The sequence below is a fragment of the Durio zibethinus genome, chromosome 11 (genome assembly GCF_047325235.1).
Source record: "Durio zibethinus cultivar Kanyao isolate XHJ-2024 chromosome 11, ASM4732523v1, whole genome shotgun sequence".
Lineage (NCBI taxonomy): Eukaryota > Viridiplantae > Streptophyta > Magnoliopsida > Malvales > Malvaceae > Durio > Durio zibethinus.
This window is the reverse complement of record NC_143172.1, coordinates 27,016,522-27,037,521: the sequence shown is the minus strand read 5'-3', so window position 1 is coordinate 27,037,521 and position 21,000 is coordinate 27,016,522. Positions and strand designations below refer to the sequence as shown.

At 34.3% G+C, this 21,000-nt stretch overlaps 3 protein-coding genes and 1 pseudogene across 7 annotated transcripts; 1 reads left to right on the top strand and 3 right to left on the bottom strand.

Moving 5' to 3' along the window:
- The first annotated feature begins 815 nt into the window (after positions 1–815).
- Positions 816–8,649, top strand: LOC111289992 (DNA (cytosine-5)-methyltransferase CMT3-like). 2 transcript variants are annotated; one of them, XM_022881375.2, is made up of 21 exons: positions 816–1,625; positions 1,719–1,753; positions 2,195–2,294; positions 3,173–3,277; positions 3,359–3,478; positions 3,561–3,660; positions 3,776–3,957; positions 4,059–4,124; positions 4,213–4,467; positions 5,025–5,083; positions 5,162–5,228; positions 6,117–6,446; positions 6,517–6,585; positions 6,663–6,749; positions 6,857–6,944; positions 7,349–7,473; positions 7,601–7,702; positions 7,801–7,844; positions 7,922–7,991; positions 8,073–8,176; positions 8,351–8,649. In XM_022881375.2, the coding sequence occupies exons 1-21, from the start codon at positions 1,176–1,178 to the stop codon at positions 8,517–8,519; spliced, it is 2,727 nt and encodes a 908-aa protein (XP_022737110.2). In that variant the 5' UTR covers positions 816–1,175; the 3' UTR covers positions 8,520–8,649. The 2 variants fall into 2 exon arrangements, 1 of the variants encoding a protein (XP_022737110.2); XR_016346614.1 differs by lacking the exon at positions 6,857–6,944 and having other exon boundaries at positions 911–1,625; positions 8,351–8,582.
- Positions 8,650–8,952: 303 nt separating this feature from the next.
- Positions 8,953–13,217, bottom strand: LOC111289776 (uncharacterized). 3 transcript variants are annotated; one of them, XR_002690234.2, is made up of 9 exons: positions 12,650–13,130; positions 12,173–12,312; positions 11,892–11,991; positions 11,693–11,791; positions 10,866–11,213; positions 10,203–10,295; positions 9,906–10,112; positions 9,559–9,718; positions 9,275–9,491 (listed from the first exon to the last, which is right to left on the bottom strand). XR_002690234.2 is itself a non-coding variant. In XM_022881090.2 (8 exons), exons 1-8 carry the CDS (start codon positions 12,962–12,964, stop codon positions 9,228–9,230), a joined length of 1,566 nt encoding a protein of 521 aa, XP_022736825.2. In that variant the 5' UTR covers positions 12,965–13,217; the 3' UTR covers positions 8,953–9,227. The 3 variants fall into 3 exon arrangements, 2 of the variants coding, with proteins under 2 accessions (XP_022736825.2, XP_022736826.2); XM_022881090.2 differs by lacking the exon at positions 9,559–9,718 and having other exon boundaries at positions 8,953–9,491; positions 12,650–13,217; XM_022881091.2 differs by lacking the exons at positions 9,559–9,718; positions 9,906–10,112; positions 10,203–10,295 and having other exon boundaries at positions 9,130–9,491.
- Positions 13,218–13,586: 369 nt separating this feature from the next.
- Positions 13,587–14,802, bottom strand: LOC111290533 (light-harvesting complex-like protein 3 isotype 1, chloroplastic; annotated as a pseudogene). The gene is made up of 3 exons (XR_016346615.1): positions 14,371–14,802; positions 14,062–14,191; positions 13,587–13,958 (listed from the first exon to the last, which is right to left on the bottom strand). The product of XR_016346615.1 is annotated as a light-harvesting complex-like protein 3 isotype 1, chloroplastic (transcript).
- Positions 14,803–15,239: 437 nt separating this feature from the next.
- Positions 15,240–19,366, bottom strand: LOC111290328 (glutamate dehydrogenase A-like). The gene is made up of 9 exons (XM_022881620.2): positions 18,861–19,366; positions 18,614–18,727; positions 17,690–17,911; positions 17,505–17,579; positions 17,286–17,402; positions 16,944–17,194; positions 16,193–16,268; positions 16,031–16,117; positions 15,240–15,705 (listed from the first exon to the last, which is right to left on the bottom strand). The coding sequence occupies exons 1-9, from the start codon at positions 18,966–18,968 to the stop codon at positions 15,520–15,522; spliced, it is 1,236 nt and encodes a 411-aa protein (XP_022737355.2). The 5' UTR covers positions 18,969–19,366; the 3' UTR covers positions 15,240–15,519.
- Between the last annotated feature and the right edge of the window lie 1,634 nt (positions 19,367–21,000).

Sequence of the window (21,000 nt, the reverse complement as noted above, 5' to 3'; positions counted from 1 at the left end):
TACAAAGGATGATGAACAAATTATTGAAATTTGAATCCATCTTAACAATATGCTCTATATTTTGTGCAGAAGCCAGACAACTACAACAAAAACCTAAATTCTGGAGAGGAATACAACAGCCACTTGAAAAAACAACCGTCCAACTACACTCGAAATTTTATGAAATTTTGTCAGTTCACTTTTATAATTTAAAATCAATTACTTGTTAAGATGGTTTCATCTTTTCAAAAGCTAAATTTTGTTTTGTTTTTTTTTTTTTTTTATTTTTTATGGCTGATATTAGGTAAGTTATAAAAGTAGGTATCTGATTTTGAATGATAAAAATGAGTTAACATGGTTTCATAAAATTTCGAGTGTTGGAACGTCGTCTTTGACCAATTACACTAATGTTTCTAAAATCTGAAAAAGAGTGTGTGACAATTTTAAATATGATAAAGTAACATTATATTAAAAAAAAAAAAAAACGAAAATGATTTCGGGTCAAAGATTCGAAGTTTTTTTTTTTCACTACTTCGGATTTTAAAATTTAACAAATATAGTTTATGAGTTTGTTAAAATTAAAAAAAAAAAAATTATATTTAACACCTCAACGAAAATTATAACATACTAATTTTTATATTTTACAAAAAATAAACAGCCACATTTACACGAACTACCAACTATTTTGGGCAGAAGCAAGAAAACTATAACGAAAACCTACAACAAAGCCTCGTTCAATTTGTGGGCCTTGGGTATTGGTTTTGACCGAATGTAAAATAACATACATTGGGCTTCCGAGGAATTACAAAGATTCACGAATTCCCGAGAAAATTTCCGTTTCCCGCTTATTCCATTATTTCAAAGATCCCATTTTCCCCCTTTTATTTTGGAAATTCAACACATTAAACCCTTCATTTCCCCTTTCCTTATTATTCCCTCCTTGCTAAAAATATATCTGCCGCCGTTGAAATCTGACGTACTCGTCTTTAAGCATAAGACGACCGACGCAACTGTCCGGTGAACCCTGCTTCCCGACACCTGTCTCCCGGAAGACTGACAATCTTCTGAGGATCGGTCTCGCCGCCGGACTAGCTCTCCTGCAGACAGGATAGTTATCGGGGATTAGTCGAGACCTTTAAAAATACCAGACGGCTCCGTTTTCCTCAAGGATTCGGAAGCCATTGTCCAGATCTATCATGTCGACTAAGCGGGAACCTTCTTTATCTCCTATGAAGGAGGCTGGCTCGTCCACGGTTCAGGTTCGACGGAGCCAGAGAAATCGAACGACGACGTTGAAGCCGGAAAATGAGGAAGCCGTCGCTGTTCCTCAGGAAGAAGAGAGCAGTGAAGTCTCCAGCAGAGGTAAGCGCAAGGAAAGTTCTGCCTCTGGAGCTGCTACTACCTCCAAGAAGTCAAAACGAAGCCTAGCAGAACCATGGTCGAAAACGACGCCGTTGAAATCAGAAAATGAAGACGCTCCGCTACTTGACAACAATGAGAGCCGCAGCAAAAAGACGCCGGTAACGTCGAAAAAGACGAGAAGAGCTGTGGTTGATGAAGATGAGAAGCAGGAAACCAAGTTCATTGGCGAGCCCATAGCTGATAAGGAAGCACGACGGCGATGGCCGAAACGCTATCAAGGAAAGGTATGCATATCCTTTGTTTTCTTTTTTGGCAAATAAAATCTTTCATTTTATTTAAATATTTAAATATTTCCTTATTTCCTTTTTTTTTATTAGGAGCAAACACGAGCTGTCTCAGGGAGTTCCACAGAGTAAGTAAATAAATTTATCCATAAATCAATTTTGTTTCTTTTTTTTTTGTTTATTTATATGGCATTTATTATGTAATTTAATTAGAGGCTCTTTGTTATTGTTTTCAATCTTATAACATTTTTTGTTGTATTTTCAAGATTTTGCATTTATGTAATTTTAAAGGACATGGTGGAAAGGGAGTCACTGAATGAGGGGGTAGGAATAATGTGAAGGGGTTAGAGGTCTGAATTCAACATTACATAAATGCAAAATAGAAGCATTTGGCTTTTTTGTGTGTGTGTGTGTGTGTGAAAGTTACTGTTTTTGAGGAAACATGAATGTCAATAACTATTTTTTTTCAACATTTTAGATTTCTTTTTTAAATATGTATGGCACTAAGTAGAATTTTTGTTGTGGTCTTCAAAAGATATATCCTTAGTTTTTCAATTTATTTGGTACAGTGAGGCTGATTCAGAGGTTATTCAAGCTAGATGGCACTACACACAAGCGAAAGTGGATGGTTGTGTGGCGTTTAATCTTGATGATTGTGCCCATGTCAAAGTCAGTATAATTTTATTTATGCATTTACCATATTTAAAATTGTTGGTTTTGTGCATTTGTTGGATTGATTCTTAGATTTTCTTTCACCATCTTTTTATTCATTTGATTGTTGACAAATTTGGTCAAGATTATATCAGCCCCTGATGTGGCTATTGTTTAGGTTATATTAGGGGGTAAATGTGTGAGAATGTTATGTGTTGTAAATGCGTTTTGTATTAGGATTTAATATGCGTTTTATTTGTTTCAGAGAATTATTGTGAGTCTGTGACCCTGTAACATTTGGTTGAAAATATATTTATTTTTAGAATAAAAAACCCTTTGTTTTCTCTTAATAAGTAATGATGTGAAGAATTAATAGAAAAAAACAAGATGATCAACATTTTTTTTTATATATATATCCCTGTGCAAGATGGTAGGTGATATTCAATCACTGGTATGCATCCAATGTTTAGGATTTTTAGCATTTGTCTTGTTAATTATGAATTATTTTTAATAAACGGATAGAAACTTGAGTTAAAACCATATGGATTTATTCGTTTATGCATCCAATGTTTAGGATTTTTAGCATTTGTCTTGTTTATTATGAATTATTTTTAACAAACGGATAGAAAGTTGAGTTAAAACTATATGGGTTTATTCATAGACATTGTTGATTAATCATTTTATAATAAAATGGGCTATGTAGAAAGAAAATTGTTGTAGACTTGAGCTAAGAGTATGCTTTTTCTTATGACAAATATTTTTAGTTGTTTCATTAAGGTTTGAGTGTGTTATTTATGTTGGATTTAGGAGAATTTTATCAATAAGTTTTATAAATATGTTTACTTGGTTAATTCTTAAAAGTAAAGTAATTATATTACCTGTTTATATATGTATAGGCTGAAGGAGCGGATTACTACATATGTAAAATTGTAGAGATGTTTGAGGCAACTGATGGAACTTTGTATTTTACAGCTCAATGGTTTTATAGAGCTCAAGACACTGTAAGATAATTCTTTTATTTGATTTCTATTCTTTTCTAACTTTTAGTTTAATATTATGTCTAATTTGTTTTCTTTTTCCAGGTAATGAAAAAGTTAGGCCACCTTATTGATAAAAAGCGTGTATTCCTTTCAGAGATTCGAGATGACAATCCATTGGATTGTCTTATTGAAAAGCTTAATATTGTAGAAGTCTCATTGAATGTATGCTTTTTTATTTCTTTTATTTTTTATTTTGTTTTCATCATATCTTCATCATTTCACAAATTATATATTCTATTTTTAGGTTGATTTGGAGGCAAAGAAGAAAATGATACCACGTTGTGATTATTACTGTGACATGTTATATCGTTTGCCATATTCTTCTTTCACTAACTTACCTCGAGGTAGTTGATCTTTCTTATTCCCCTATCTTTGTTTATTTGAGCAGATATCAATGAACATTTAAAAATTACTCATTTGCTTCAACTTCTTATGTTTTCTTTTCTCTTTAAACCATAGATGAAAAAACAAATGTCAGTGAAGAAGCTTCATCAACAATTTCTAGTGACAACATAACAAGTGTTATTGGTGCAAACACTAGTCATGAGGACGCTTCATTGTTAGACTTGTATTCTGGTTGTGGTGCAATGTCAACTGGTTTGTGTCTTGGAGCAAATATGGCTGGATTAAAACTTGTGACTGTGAGTTATTTTACAAAATTTAAATAAGTATGCATTTTAAGCAATTCATACATGTTTATAGGGGTTTAGTAATTTCTTGAGTTTTTGTTGAATGTTTCTAGAGATGGGCTGTGGATTTAAATAAATATGCTTGTGAAAGTCTCCAGTGGAATCATCAAGAAACTGCGGTAAAATATTCTTTATAATTTATTATTTCATTTATTGTTATTATATGTAATATCTAATAGTTTTTTAGTGAAATACTTGGTATATCAGGTTAGGAATGAATCTGCTGAAGATTTTTTAGCATTATTGAAAGAGTGGGAACGTTTGTGTGCCTCATTTTCATTGTCAAAATCTGAGAATTTGGAGAAGCAATCCTTCCGTTCTTTTGGTTTGGAAAATGATGAGAATGATGAAGTTGACAGTGAAGATAGTGAGACTGAAGGGGAAGTTTTTGAAGTTGAAAAAATTCTCAACATATGTTACGGTGATCCAAAGGAGAAAAAGGAACGGGGGTTATATTTCCTGGTATATGGGCTTTATAACTATGCTTACTTTTAATATAATTAATGATCGTGTCATAAAACTTTCAATTCTTTAAGCTCTAGTTGATTATTAGTACTAGGACATAAATCCTTCTTTACTTTGGTAACTCATATAATGATTGGTCAGTTATTTGAAGCAATTTTAGGGGTGAAATGAACGCATTACTTGGCATGTTTGTCTGTAATTTTGGACTTTTTGTCTGTGTAAATGATAAAAGCATCTTTTTTTTTTGGTAATAGAGATGGATTGTTGGTTTTGTAAAGCATGCAGTAATATTTTCTTGCCGAATGGATGTTGGTCTGAGAATGACATTTCCTGTTTCTTCATCTAGTTGTTATTGAGTCATTATCAGTTTATGGGCTCTGCGGGAAGCTCCTACTTTAGCTCATTTAGCCAGGCCTTTTTCTTTATTCCTTTATTTATATTGTTAAGAACGTTGTTCTCTAATCCTTAGTTTGGCTTTATGTTCATTATAGACATTAGTTGTGTCCATATACATTGGGTTACTCCAACGTGACTTCCTGTATCTCTTCTTTTAGGTTCGTTGGAAGAATTATGGGCCTGAAGAAGATACATGGGAGCCATTAGAAGGATTGGGGTATGTAGTCAGTATTTATGATTGTATTTCATACTACATGCACAAACTTTTTTTTGACATTTAACCTCTTTTTAACAGTGATTGTCAAGAATGCTTGAAGGACTTTGTTACACGTGGCTTTAACTCAAAAATACTACCTTTGCCAGTAAGCTTCTTTTATACTTTCCTATGCTACTTTTTTTCTCCTGAATGAATTTCATTAAAAGGAACTTACCTGTAACATTAGCCCTTGCTTTCTTAAACAACAAACTAATTTCTCTAGGGAATGACAAGGATGTAGTAAAACATAATCCTCTAAAGAATTATACCACCTAGAACCACTTTTTATTGAGGATATTTCCTATACATGTTGCTATCATTTGTTGCTTAGTATTTGGCAAGCTTCAATCTCTTACTAAGGAAGGAAAAGAGCAAAATCTTGAAAGTACCTATACTCGTGAGAATCTACTATTGTGTATCTTCTACATTGTGTAAGTCAAGAACTAAGAAAGTCGGTACAGGATGCACTTTTTCTAAACCAGCTGTCCTTAGCATTCCCACCTTTTTTCTACAAAATCTACACTCGCAAGTGGAATCTGTTGTCTAACTGGTTGTGTTTTTAGTAATTTTCTTTACATTAGTTTTGATTTCTCAATCCCCTTACCTGCATAAATTAAAATATTGAATAAGTGTTTGACACAGATATGATAGGGTAACATAGACTTTATTCTATGTACTTATTCAGCAATTGGCTCAAAAATTGCACTCCAATCCTTTCTTTTACCCTGAATAGACTGTTGTTTCTCCATACAAATTCATTGGGCAGTAGTTGCAAAAGTAGCTTAGGATACTTTGCCAAATCTGTTTCTTCTAGTTTAATTTACCATTCAGTACTTCAATACAACATAGTTGCTATAGCCTAGTCCAACCTTTAAAGTTAGTTTTGTTAAAAACAAATGTTGGGAACTTTCTGAATTCACAGGAAAAATTTTCCTTGCTTTTGTTAGTACCACAAATTCTTAGTCTGCTTCGTATTTTTCTTCTGGTCCTATAGGGTGATGTTGATGTGATATGTGGAGGGCCCCCATGCCAAGGTATCAGTGGCTTTAATAGGTTTAGAAATAAGGATAATCCTTTGCAAGATGAAAAGAACAAACAACTTCAGGTTTTCATGGAGATAGTGGAGTACTTGAAGCCAAAGTTTGTTTTGATGGAGAATGTTGTTGACATTGTAAAGTTCTCTGAGGGATTTCTTGGACGATATGCCTTAAGTCAACTAATTCATTTAAACTACCAAGTCCGAATGGGAATGATGGCAGCTGGTGCTTATGGTCTTCCCCAATTTCGTATGCGTGTTTTCTTTTGGGGGGCTCATCCAACTGAAGTGAGTTTTTTTATCTCTATAAATACAAAAGGTTGAAACTGTGGTTTAATCAGATGTTCACTGTTCTCAGAAATTGCCACAATATCCACTTCCAACACATGATGTTGTAGTAAGAGGTGTCATCCCCCTTGAGTTTGAGGTGCAAGAACTTGAGTCTTTTATTTGATTTTCAAATGCTTCCACATTCATAATTCTTACAATACTTAATGAATGCAGATGAACACTGTAGGCTGGGATGAAGGACAACAAGTAGATTTGGAAAAAAAACTTCTACTAAAAGATGCAATTTCAGACCTTCCTGCAGTATGCTTTATGACTTCTAGATTTTTTTTTTTTGCCTCCCTCATTATTTGCTAGTTCATTTATCATTTTACTTGTGATACATGTAGTTGACTCAATTATGCATTTAGGTTGGAAATTATGAGAATCAAGATGAAATGGACTGTGACAAGGATCCTCAAACAGAGTTTCAGAAGTTCATTAGATTAAGAGAGGAGGGTAGGTAGATTTGTCACATTTGCTATTTATTTGTTTACATAATTTGAATTCCATTGTCATAGAACCATATTTGGATTAGTATTATGTGTGTGTCGTAGTTTGACTTTTACTCAGCTTTACGCTGTGCATATGGAAAGTGCGTTGCCTTTTTCTTCATTGTTAGCAAGAAGTTGTATCTACTAATGGTTCTATTACTTTTCTCAGCAACTCGTGTACATTTTTTCTTCAGAACTTTGCAACCAAATTTTTGGATACATTGTTGCTTTCCCTTTTATTTCTTATACAATGGTGTTACTTTTTTATGCAAAAAAGGCTTGGTTTGTGACATTATGACCTATGACCTGCATTCTACAACTTCATGAAGCTGGACAAACTGCAAGCTTATTTTCTTATTTGTCTTGTAGAGATGCCTGGCTCTTTATCAAAGGCAAAACCGGCAAAACCAGCAAAACATTTGCTGTACGATCATCGGCCACTTCAACTCAATACGGATGATTACCAGCGTGTTTGCCAGATTCCCAAAAGGAAGGTATCACTTTTCCACCTCAATCTAATTGGCCATGCATAACCTGTTTTTTTATTATTGTTATTAGGTATTCCCTTGGATGAATCTTCACTTGTTAAATTTATTTGTCTTTCCCATTTTGTTGACTTAGGGAGCAAATTTCAGAGACTTACCAGGTGTTCTAGTTAATGGTAAAAAGGTTGAATGGGATCCTAATGTGGAGAGGGTTTATTTGGAGTCAGGGAAACCTTTGGTAATCTTTTCATTTTATTTCTTGTTGATTCTCTACTTATCTCTCTCTTCTCAATATCTTTTTGTTTCACTATATAAGATTTTCATAAACAATGACAGGTCCCTGATTATGCCATGACTTTTGTTGGTGGATCATCATCCAAGTGAGTATTCTTGTTTGTGAGGTATTTCTCTGATAATTTATTTGAACCAAATAACCTGACTATCAGAAAATTTGTAGACCATTTGCTCGTCTATGGTGGGATGAAACTGTACCAACAGTGGTTACAAGAGCGGAACCTCATAATCAGGTTATGATTTATGCAAATATATTTATTAAAAGCTCATTTACAAACATTTCCTGAGCTGCAATGTTTTGTGTTTCTCAACAGGCAATTTTGCACCCTGAAGAAGATCGTGTCCTCACAATTCGTGAAAATGCCAGATTACAAGGCTTCCCTGATTACTACAAGCTTTTTGGCCCGGTTAAGGAAAGGTACTTTTTGGCCCTGTTACTATATTTCATGCAATTGTTAACAGCAATGGAACTTTACTATGACTTATTGTTTTGTCTTTGCATTATGTCAAACTTTGCAGTAATCAAAAAGCATTAATCAAACTGAGACTTATTATTATTTTTTTAATAATGATTTATTTTCGTTTTCTAAAGGTACATTCAAGTTGGAAACGCGGTAGCTGTGCCTGTTTCTCGAGCTCTGGGTTATGTATTGGGGTTAGCTTATCAAGGTCTTTCAAGTGATGAACCTTTAATGAAACTTCCTCCAAAATTTTTAAATATTGTGGATAAGTTTTCTTCTGAATCATCTGAAGATCATTGATGAAATTGTACTATTACTCTATCAAATTGAACCAAAATTTTTAATAATTAGATCAAAAATTTGAAAACATTTATTTTTGTTATTCAAAATATTTAAAAGTAGTTTATAATTTTCAATGATAACTTTTTTCTAAAAAAAGTAGTATTCACACTTGATTTAGAGTTAAGAAAATGCATTTGCAATTTTGTGAGATTTTTTATTAAAATTTTAAAGTATTTTAAATGATGAAATCCCTTCAACCTCATGTGGTATAGTCATCTTAGTTTAAGTTACTTTATGTGCTGATTTTAATGAAAGTTAAGATAGAGAACCTGTTTCAGATAGAGAACCTGTTTTAGGGCCTCATGAACACATGTTATGACATAAAAATAAATATGAAATAAATATATACATTGCCATACCTAATGAACCATAGAATAGAATGCAACTGATGTTACTTAGAAAAGGCACATCCTTTGCATAAAAGCTTTACTTTTTATCATCATATCATTTCTTCCCGCTGGGGAGTACCGAATACACAAAATGTTGCAAGATCCTACACCAGGACTGCAAATAAATCCCTCTATTTGAGTTATTTGCCTTTAGAGGCACTGAATCATCACTAATCCCCTCATGTAATGTTCTACTAATATATTTTTAGCAACAAAGTTAATATAAAAATTGCAATGAATGGATGATTGACTGATATAATAAGCAACAATAACAAGCTTAGAGCCCCTGTATAGATTCAAGGTTGTATTGTTTAGGAGTTGTAGTTTCAACTTCTCGGTTGTCCAGTAGTTTTGTCTTCTTCATTGCATCAAGAGTCTGCAAGTAGTTGTAGGAAGCTGTCCCATTAGCTGAAGGGCCAGAATTGCTTATTTTGCTAGAAAGGAAGCGACGGATTAAACCCCTAAGGAATGGGGCCATGGTGTCTGGCTCATATTCTAGATAGTACATGATTCCTCCCATGCATGCACAAAATAAGGCCACCTGTGTCAGTTAAGAAGCATCAATTCAGAAGCCAAATTTATAAGAAAACAACCGATAAACATAATACCTAAATGAAACCATCTTTCTGTCTCAAATTATGTGCTTGGATGAATCATGGATTTGCAGTAGCAGTCAGCATAAATTAACAGTCTCAATACATCTCCATTAGAATTCATTGCTGGGAAAGTACTTCATAACAAACAATAGCACATTGTAGGATAAGCCACCTAATTCATGCGAACAAAATTCATGACTTCAACATAAGGACCTAAACCAAGGTGATTTGGCCCCAGAAATATCAAGAACAAACTTGGTTATCTATCTCTAACTATGGGCGTAATTTTCACTTAGACCAACAAAGAAGCTCGGATGAGAAAGAAAATTAGGAGCCATTGTTTTAACATTATAACATACCTCAGCATTTTTAACATCAGGAAGCAGTTGCCGGTTTACTAAAATATACCACAAGGATTCTCCAGCTCGTGGAAGAACATATAGAGCGAGTTCACTGCGTCTAGGTTTTTTCTCCAGTAATACAGAAAGAGCTGCTAAAGCACCAGCAACCCAATATACCAGCTTGTGGTCCTTTGATGCAATCTTTCTATGCATGCATATAACCGCCTTGAATTGCACAACAAAAATAGTAAAGAACATATTCATGCTGATTTTAGCAACAGAAAAAAAGTGAAAGATAAATGAGAAACCAGCTACCTGAAAAATTCCAACAAATGCAGACAAGAAAGATGTTGATTGAACAGCACCTTTAACAGCTAGCCAACAAGTACGAGCAGGGGTATCCATGAACTAGAAGTGTATCATGATAATGCAAAATAAACCAAAAAAAAAAAAAAAAAGAGAAGAATCAATTCCAAAATGAAATTTCATTGTCATGCCATCTACAGGTAGCTAGAAAAAAAATATATAATTGCAGCTCAAAGTGGACCAAAAGAAATCTGCAAAATCAACTAAAACAGATTTTGTCTCAGTTACAAATGGGCGAACTGTCTATTGGTTCTTTTGCTTTAAAGGTGTAAGTGGTTTTACTCAACTATAGGAAGATTTTACTCAACTATATAATAAAAGCCATCATTCCCATTCCACTTACCCAACATTACTAATGCAGCATTTACTAAATCAGATTTGCTATTTCATCTTTCAAAAAACTGTTTCAATTTTGGTAAAGCATATGCAAAAGGGCAAGCCCATGCAGACCTTTTGTAGAGCTCAAAATGCTTTAAGACGGTTATTGTCTAGTTTACTTCTTTCTTATAAGCAGAAGAATATGATGGGAAAGTTCGAAAGCAAAACCAACTCCAAGGTCCTTCCACACACACAGATGCAGAAAGGAAAACCAATAAGTTATGCAAGATGTACCTTTTGTAGGTGCAGAACGACAAATGGCACAAAAGTCAAAGAGAAGTATAGAGGAAATGTTTTCCTGAATGTAGCCGAAGCTGCCTTAGCATTGTGGCCCAGACAAGAACTTGTGTCTGGATGAATAACAGAACAAGGAATAATAGATGGGAACTCTTCCAACATCACATTATTGGACTTCCCTCGGCCATATAAGTAGGCTGACAAAGATGCAAAATTCACTGGACCACCCCTACAGTTCTCCCTTACAGCCTTATATACAGGAGCTGCAACGGGACCAGTCTTCTGAATAAAATCTTGATATGATTTTGGCAAGCTTTCGGGACGCATCACGAAGGCATACATAACCTGGTATGAACATCAGTCAGTAAAATGGGATAAAGTAAAACCAAACAAGGATGATGAAAAATACATCAAACTAAACCTAGTAAGTGAAAGGCAGATATGAGACTACAAGAAAATTTCCAATCATTTGTTAACGTCAGAAGCAAACTCCAATTAGTTAGACAAAAACAACCTTCACTAAATATCTATTTTTAAAACATAGACAGAAGCAAATAAATTGGAGGTAAAATTCACAATCACACAGGAACAAAATAAAATTAGTTACATTTCCAGAACATCACCTATAAAAGAGTAATGTCTTGTAGTATTTATATCTAAAATTTAGCCTAATCTTCTATGTGACACCTTTACTCAACAAACTATGCTATTTCTAATGTTATGAATGTTCCACTATCATCAACTGATGTACAGAGATAAAATGACTAGTCCAAACGTACAAAGCAAACATCTAGCCAAAAAAATCAATATGAGCTTTATATTACCTGAGCACATGCTAAAGCAAAGAGCAAAGAGTCACCATGCCTCCAATGACTTCCCCATAAGTGAAACTTATTTTTTGATTTTGCAGAATTATAAGCGCACTGAAGAGTAAAGCAAAATATTATACTGCAAATCAGAGAACTGGTATCTACGATTTCAAATAGCTTTGCAAATTTACTATTTAAAAATGCATTCATGTACCTGAGCTACTCTAGCCAAAAGATATAGTGCAAGTGTACGCCTTCGGTTTGAATCATCCAAAGCTAAAATAGACAACCCTGCTATTGAACCTGCTAAAATCCTGTTCCATCACCACCTTAAACAATGTTAAAGATAAGGAACAGGCTCAAGCATGCATCAAAATTTTAACCATTCAACTAATCATTTACCATGAACCACAATGAGATATGCACCTAATGGAAATCGGCCATTTAAAAAACAAAACAAAAAAGCCAACGTGAGGCTTTATATAGCAAACTTACGCGTTCACTGGAGTCTCTTTCTTTCTAAGCTTTCTTAGCAAACATCTAAGCGCATGGTATGCTCCTGTGAAGCCACCAAAAAGTAAACCAATGCGGCATGCTTCCTCTCTCACAATCAAATCTTTCTCTGAGACAAGTTGCTGAAAAACATAATTAAGACATTCAAACATCCGTTAATATCACATTTCTTTATATTCTTACATGATAATTCCTTGCAAAGCCAAATAAATAAAACCCAAAAATAGCAAATTTGTCAAACAATCATCTAAACTAATTTTGCAATAAATAGCCTCAAGAAAGAGTTCATTTTTATCTACTCATTAAGAACATGACAGTAACAAACTTCAAATCTTCAAAGGAGACAGTTTTCATAATCAAGCATTAAAACAATCTAATCAATCATTTTATGTCAAAATTTACAAAACAATCAAGTCAAAGTAAAACATTTTAAGAAATTGCCATAAACAAAACCCTAACCTTGAGATCAAGAAGCGAAGAATAAGACTGTCCTCTGGCGAGCTTGAAAGCGCGAAGAAGAATCCCGATCCCTACTCTAACACCATAAGAAAGTAGAAAGCTTTGGCAAAGATTGCCAATAGCGTTGGCCACGCAGGAGTTATCAGCGTGGTTGCACGGCGGCTCATCGCCACTAGCCGCCGTCCTCTGACGCCTCTGGAGCTCCTCTATGGCCTCCCTCAATCGCTCCTCCGCCTCACGCAACCGTCGCTCCGCCTCCGCGCTGTCCGCCGACAACCGCGCTGAGGAATTCGTGTTTTTTGAGAGACCGGGCATTTTGGATTCGATGTCGCCGTTGTCTCTATTGCATCTGAAAACTAAGAGAAAATAAGAAAAAAAAAATAAAAAAATAAAAAAAAGTAAGAAGTGACGGAAGGATAGAGTAATAAATACTGAATTTTCACTCTTTTCAGTTTTAAGTTAAAGTTTCTTTTTTTCTTTCTTTCTTTTTCGTTTTTGTTTTTTACTATTTTTATTTTGTGCTGATTTTGGTAATTTGATTGCTTTGGATTTAGGAAATTTTGTTAACAAAGTTGGAAATAAGTGTGATGCCCCCTTAGCTTTTCCTTACCATAATTAAAAATTTTATTTTTTTAATTTAAAATGGTCGAAAATTCAATTTCTATCACTAAAATTAAAAGATATCATTTCATAAATACATCATATTATTATTAACTTTAAAATTTTATTTTTTAAATTAAAAAAATTGCAAATCAACGAAGATTTTGATCAAATGATTCTCCCATATATTACCTTAGAATTAAAGTTTTAGACCCAAGCTTTTTCATTTTTGTATTAAAAAAAGAAAAAAAAAATCATCAAAATTTGGATGAGTTTCATGATATAGTTGTGTTTAAAGATGTATGGATCCAAGATATAATTGTTTTTGCACGTTTTTGCCATGTTTTCGTTTTCTTAATAAATATATTGACTTTCATTGATAATAAGCGATGAATCAATGATTATGAATCAATTCTCACAATCTCGAATTTAAAAAAAATAAACTTAATCATAAATTTTTAAGAATTTCCGATTTTCTCGGAAGAAGCAGGAGTTTCATTTTGATCTTTCCAGGATGCTTGCCATTGTTTGTCATAGTAGGTAACCTCATCAGCAAGCTTTCTTAGGTTATCAAAATCTTGGGTTCGCCCGATGACTGTCACAAACAACCCTGACGTGCAAATGAACTTGCCTGTCTGGCGGACTACATCCAACCCCTTTAAAGCATCAACAACATAAGCTATGAAGAATCCTATCATTGCAGCTCGACCTGCCAAGATTGATATATTGCATCGCAGCTGAGAGGTTATAAATCTGAAAGTAACAAAAAATATTAGAAGTTGCGCTTGCAGTGAGTGAGAGGTATAATTAACCATTGAGCAGTTCAGCCTCCGGGAGATACGTTCTCATCAGCCATGCCCACCAGGGTATGATTGAGTTGGACAGGTTCTTGGTTTGAAGTAGCTTCAGGTTGCATCTCCAGGAACTTTCTCCTCCTTGCTTCTGCAGAAGACCAGTAAAAATTGATGTTATGGAGTCTGATCAATTTTTCAATCTGGTAGCATATACCTAGATGTCATTAGATATTCAAGAAATCATTTGTTGCCTTTTCAAAATGCTGGAAGGATGAATTTCAGCTATGAATATTATTGTAAGGGACTATGGAATGCTAGAGCACTTACCTGCTACAATCACCCCATCCCAATCCATCCTACCATTTGTAACAAACATATTCAATTACCATGTTCCATTCTTCCAGCGTTCGTCCCTGAACTTTGGAGCAGAAGATTCTGTCTCCAAGTTGTCTGTCAATTTATCTTCAGGATCCTTCGACTTATTTATTTGTGAATTCGGTTTCTCTTTTTCATCGATCTTAAAGCTTTTTGGGCCTTCCACATCTAGGGTGACAGCATTCATCACTTGCTTTTTCCCGTAAGAACAAGCCGGTTTGGCTTGTGCCTGTTGCTTCCTAGTGACGTGATGTGAGCTCCAAGCTCTTTGCAATGAGGTAGAAATGGCAATGGAAGCCATTGTTGTACAAAGGGAGTATTCTTTCTTTGCTTCTTTGCTCTTCTCTAAAGCTCTTGTGGGGATGGGAACTGGGAAGTAGACAATTTGCCCATGCTTCTTAATAAACAAGATTATCTTTCCACAACTTCCCGTCAAGAATTATGGGCAAATTTTTTATCCTTTTTTTTTTAATTATTTCGTCTATTTTTCCTTTTGTATAGTTTATAGTTTAAAGAGTTAGCCAAAGGCGAGATCGTACGACCAAAATCAAGCATGAATGTTGGGACCATATAACTTGTCCAGTATTCAATCTGCTCACCGAGGCTGATTCTATAGATTTATAAGAACGTTCTTTTGTCAGAAATATATACTAATATCTTATTAGAGGATTTACTCCTTTGTGCCAAAAGAAAAAATAATAATAAGTAAATTCTCGTAATTTGCGTTCGATCTCTAGCCCTTGGAAATTTCCTTTTCTCAATTCCCATAGATCGGTGTGAAAATTAGATCTTCAAAACTTGCAATGCAATGACAAAAATCATAAAGAAGTTGCAATGAATTCAATCTCAAAGCTGAAAGAATATTGAACACACTGGAAGCATTGTTCCAATACAAAGTTGGTAAAAAATGAAATTTAAGAAATACCCCCAATAAACATTATTTGAAGTTTGTGTAGAATTTCATGAAGGATAGTAAATGGGAGAACAAGTTCAAAACTTTAGGGGGAGCTAAGAATGCAAAGCTATTGCTTAAGCTTTTCAATGGATACTAGAAACCAAAATGGGGAAAGAAAGAGAAACAAAAAGGGGGAGGGGAGCCATTTATGCTTCCCATCCTCTCAAGGTAGTTGCACGAGCCACACGGTTTACCCCAAGTGTAAAGGCACCCATCCGGAGATTGCAATTGTGTGACTGGCACATGTTCTTGATGTTATAATAAGCTTGAGTCATGTACCTCTTCAGCTCCTCGTTCACTTTCTCTTCATCCCACATGAAACCTTGAATGTTCTGCAAAATCAGATGAAAATTTAGTACATGCTAAAATATCTTCCACTAGGACCATTACTTAACTAGTTATCTTGATGCCGGTGGTTCAAATTTAAAATGATTGAATATCTCAATTTTTGACTGCGTTATGTGCCTGTTGAATTAACCATTACAGATGAAGAAAGCAGTGCAGAAATAAAATTTTCTGAAACAATGTTGTGGTGTTTAGTTTCCTTGCACCAAAGCATCAATAAGTTGTTGCAATTCTTTAAGTTAAAAACATAAGATGCATCCAAACAGAGAAGAACAGAATGTTTTTCCCATTTTTCAAGCTAAAATCTATTACCTGAACCCACTCAAAGTAGCTGACAGTCACTCCTCCTGCATTTGCATAGATGTCAGGTAGTATTATTACTCCTTTCTTTGATAAAATCTGCAATATTAAAATCTCATGTCAGAGTTTTGCTTCCAACTTTAGGAGCAGAAAACAAGGGGCAAAATTATTTACCTCATCTGCTTCTGGATCGGTGGGATGGTTTGCTGCCTCTATTATGAACTTGGCCTTCACATCAGCAGCATTTTCCCTTTAAAGGAGAAAATGATGAAAACAATATGTGAGACAATCCATATTTGAAGCGATTGATGGAAATATAAGATGACCCTAAGTAAGATACAGCAAAAGAAAAGCTAATTCCCAAACAGATTGCAAACGAGCCACAAGTTCGTTCAACTGATCAAATATACCACTTTAATAATGGAACCTTCTCAGTGGAGGGATAAAACAATGTTAGGTCAGCTCTAAATAAAGCTGAAATTTTAACAGCAAGGGCAACATATCCTTACACTGTATCCAATATAGAACATATGAGTTGTCCTGATGAGATGAAAGAAATTGGTCATGTGACACTTAAGAACTAATTAAATCCTTAGCTTTGGGTGACACGAAAAATTAGTACAAATACAACTTTGCGCATGTTTGATTCCAGCCTGTATTATTAATCTATATAAGCACACAAGTTCTAAAGCTGGTGTTGCTTAGTGTTTCAACCTCTAACCTACTGTGATTAAGAAGCCAAATGCATATTATTGAGCCATTACGACGCCAATAAATTTTTTAATAGAATAGGGAAAACTTTTTACGACAACAGTTTTGATGAAATAAACATATAATAGAAAAGCTAGTTATGGTAACATACAGCAGAACATCCAACAGTTTACACGGAAACATGAGGATCAAGATGTTTGGCAATGGACCTAACCTGTTCAGGACTCCACCTAAAGCACATGGGACAAGAACATCACATTCATGTACAAGCAGTTCATTTGGATCCATGGAATCTCCACCACTGAAGCTTTTCAAACTGCCAGTAGCTTCTTTATGCTTTAGCAGCTCAGGTATATCAATTCCATTTGGATTCTTTACAGCACCAGTGATGTCACTCACTGCAATAATCTTACCACCCCTTTCATGTATGAGCCTTGATGCCCAAGACCCCACATTACCAAAACCCTAGGAAAAGAATTAATAATATAAACATTAGAATAGGAAGTTTTGAAGGAAATAATCATTTTGACCGTGTATGAATTCATGCTGTCTATACCTGAATCACAAAGGTCAAACCCTCAATTGACTTCCCATATTCAGCAAGTAAAGCTTCAGTTGCATATACAACACCACGTCCAGTTGCAGCCTCCCTGCCTAGCGATCCACCAAGATCCTAAAATTCCCAATACAAGTATATTTACATTTTGTTATTTGGTCCAGTTATTGATACTTTTCTCAAACATTACAAGCTTTAAAATGTCAGTCTAGCCCTTACTATTGGCTTTCCTGTAACAACAGCTGGCGAATGTCCATGAAACTTAGAGTATTCATCCAAAATCCATGCCATGGTCTGCAGATATTTAAGAAAGTAAACTAAATGAAATTGAAACAATTTTGTACTCCAGAAACCAAAAGAAAGTTCACGAAAAACAAAAAATAACTCAGTGAGGACCGTATAACCTGTGCATTGGTTCCCATGTCTGGGGCAGGAACATCTGTATGTATGCCAATAAGATCATGGATCTTTTGAGTGAAGACGCGAGTTAGGCGTTCCAATTCACTCTTACTTAAATCCCCAGGATTGCATCCAATGCCACCCTTTGCACCCCCATAAGGAATGTCTGCTACAGCAGTCTTCCAGGTCATTAGTTGAGCCAAGGCATTTACTTCATCAGGGTCAACCTTTAACCAAAATTAACAAACATTGATTGTCAAGTCCAAGGATTTTTCTACACTTCTATGCTGTAAGATCAGCACAGATATGCCCCACTGAAACTGCACGTTGAAATTTAGAGCAGGGGAACAAATATAAAGGGCACATTAGACTCAAAACATGAAACAGAGTAAAAAAGTGGGCTTTTGCTTAAATCCAGCTGCCCAAGATCCAAAATTCTTCAATAAATTTCATCAAAAGTAGGGATCTGGAAGAGCAGGGACTATTTGGTAAAATGAATTGCTTAATTGATAGTTTCCTGTAATTCCTAAGAGGCCAAGATTTAGCATTTCCATTATTATTATCATCATGGCATTCAAATTAGAGTCTAGTGGACTGAAAAGGTTACCCTTTTTCTGGGTTCAGTAGAATCTATCATAAAATCTCTAACAGGAAAACAAAGATTAGATTACTCTAATTCTACAGGACATTAAAAAAAGCTGTGAAGTTGATTTAACAAACTACGATTTCCCAATCAACCAAATTGAAAGATCATTAAAGAAAGTGTTTATCTTTTCTTTCTACAGGAAAGTATGCCTATATCCTACTACCCTCTAAAGTAAAGCCAATGACGATCAATGAAGACTAAAGAAACAATCAAAATCATAAAACAAAAACAACAAAAGACAAAACTCCTAACAGAAAAAAAACAAAGGAAGAAAAGTGATCACCTCAGGATGATATCTGATTCCTCCTTTCATGGGACCACGAGCATTATCATGTTGTACTCTAAATCCAACGTACGACGCCAAGGTTCCATCGTCCTTGGGAATAGTGCACTCCACCTGATAAGAAAGAGACACCAATCAAAACATAACAATTCAAGATCAAGACATATGAAAAGCTTTTCTATGAAACTACACCGCCCCCCCCCCCCCCCCCAAAAAAAAAAAAAAGAAGAGAACTTTCTTGCAATACCTTGATCTCTCTAAAAGGGATCAGAAGACTCTTCTCAAGCTTAGAGTCTAACCCAAGTAAACGAGAGGCCAGCCGGAAATTGCGGTTAGTTGCAGCAAGAGCATTCATGGCTAACAATTAAAACCTCAAAAAACAAGAAATACCCAGAAACGGGAATGATCAAAAGATCAAGAAAAACAGCAGCTTTGAGACTTAAAACAGGGAACTGTAAAGAGAACAAGTTGATTGGTTTATGATCAAAGGAAGTGGAAGAAAAGAGTATCTTTTAAAGGGAGAGAAAGGGTATATGTAAGGAAGGTATAACAGAAAAAAGCAAATGGAAACAAGACAACTGTAATGTTGCGTGAATTGAGCTAAGGGTAATCAGAGTTGCCATAAGAAAGAGTTGCTCCAAAATCTAGCAACCTTAATGGTTTTTTTGTTAAAGCTCCTAGGAAAAAAAAAAAAGGCTAAGGCTCCATTTGGATTTCACCATACTGTCGGTGCAGTACGATTAAATTCATCGCACCTCCTGTTGAATCCAAATTCAACTACAATAAGATCAAATTAATATAAATTTTTTTATTAAAATTTTTTTTAATTACAGTTACAATAAATTTTATAATTATTTTTAATTTTATCATAATCAATCTAACCGTCCATCAAAATATAACCTAAATTCCCACTTGGTTCTTTATTGTCTCGAATTTACAATAGTGTCCATGGAATGGATAAGAGCCATCGATGGTGCTCTCTTATTAGGTTGATGGCTTGATGCTGAAGTTACCTTACAACACGAGAAACACAATGGGTCCTCGACTCCAAGGGTTCAAATTATGCCTAAAAAAATAGGGATATTTTGATTTAGAAAAGAAGTAAATAATCTCTAAATCTTAAAAAAAATTGAGAAAAATATTTCTAATTAATAATAAACAAATGCTAAAATATTTAAAGTAATATTTTTGTATTAAACACAATAATTGATATTTAATTTCATGAATTATAATCTATTAAAAAATATATTATATTAAAATAATAATTTTAAAGAATATTTTCAGAGCATTCGATAATAAAATTTATATCGTATTAAATGCAATAATTAACTGTTTTATTTGATAATTTTCAATGTATCCTATGAAATATTACTTTGTATATTACTTTAAAATATTTTAAAAAATTCATTAATAAAAGTGTCATTTTGCACGTTTCACTCTCAAGTAGTTATTGAGACAATGATGGCTACAACGCAGTGAGAACTCTTACCACTCTCCAACATCAAACTTTGGTCATTTTATTTTTCAATTAGGACATTGACATCTTTATTTACCAATGTTGGTTAAGGTTTGAAAATTTTACAGTCCAAAAAAAGTTTGAAAATATTTAATGCATAATTTTTTAATATAAATTAAATAGATAGAGATTGAGAATAAAGGTCGATTGAAATTATAACAGAAAAAAAAACCAGTCAATTGAAGAAAGCAAGCCACCGTGGTTGAAAAAAGTGCAAAAAATCGGAGGCAGATAATTTCCACGTGAATTCCCTCTGCATGAATCATGATATGATCAATGATGTGGCGTCCATGTTGGAGGGGAATGGATAATTCGTGGGACCCCCTCTTTTGTTTTTCTTAATTTAAAGAAAATCTGAGCTGTCCAGTTAGAATAATCTAAAGCATATACCAGTGTACCAATATCCATCCTTGCTTTCGCATCCTCAGCGCTGACATTGAGCGACTGTAGTCACGACACGCCAATAAAAAAAAAAAAAGTAGTCTTTTAGTTAGACAGTTTGAATTGAATTTGTTGAGGTTAAACCCAAAGTGGAGTGATTGACTGGTTAAGGCGCCGCGTCTCGCCGCGTCCACGCTCATGACGTGGACTTTGATTTTTTATTTCCGGAAAAGGTGGAAAATTGATTTAAAACATACTCTTTTCGTTAATTAATTAATATTATTTTGGTATATAATAGCATATGCATAAGCCGGCGAGGCTGCTAATTGCAACGTCAGACATTGCGTTCTTATCCTCGAAAAATTTGCAATAATAATGTAATTAGTCATTTGACAAGGATGATTTGGACAGAGGATCAATTTAATTTTGATTAGATTAAAAATAATAATAATAATAAAAGTAATTATAAATAAAATTAAATACTATAACC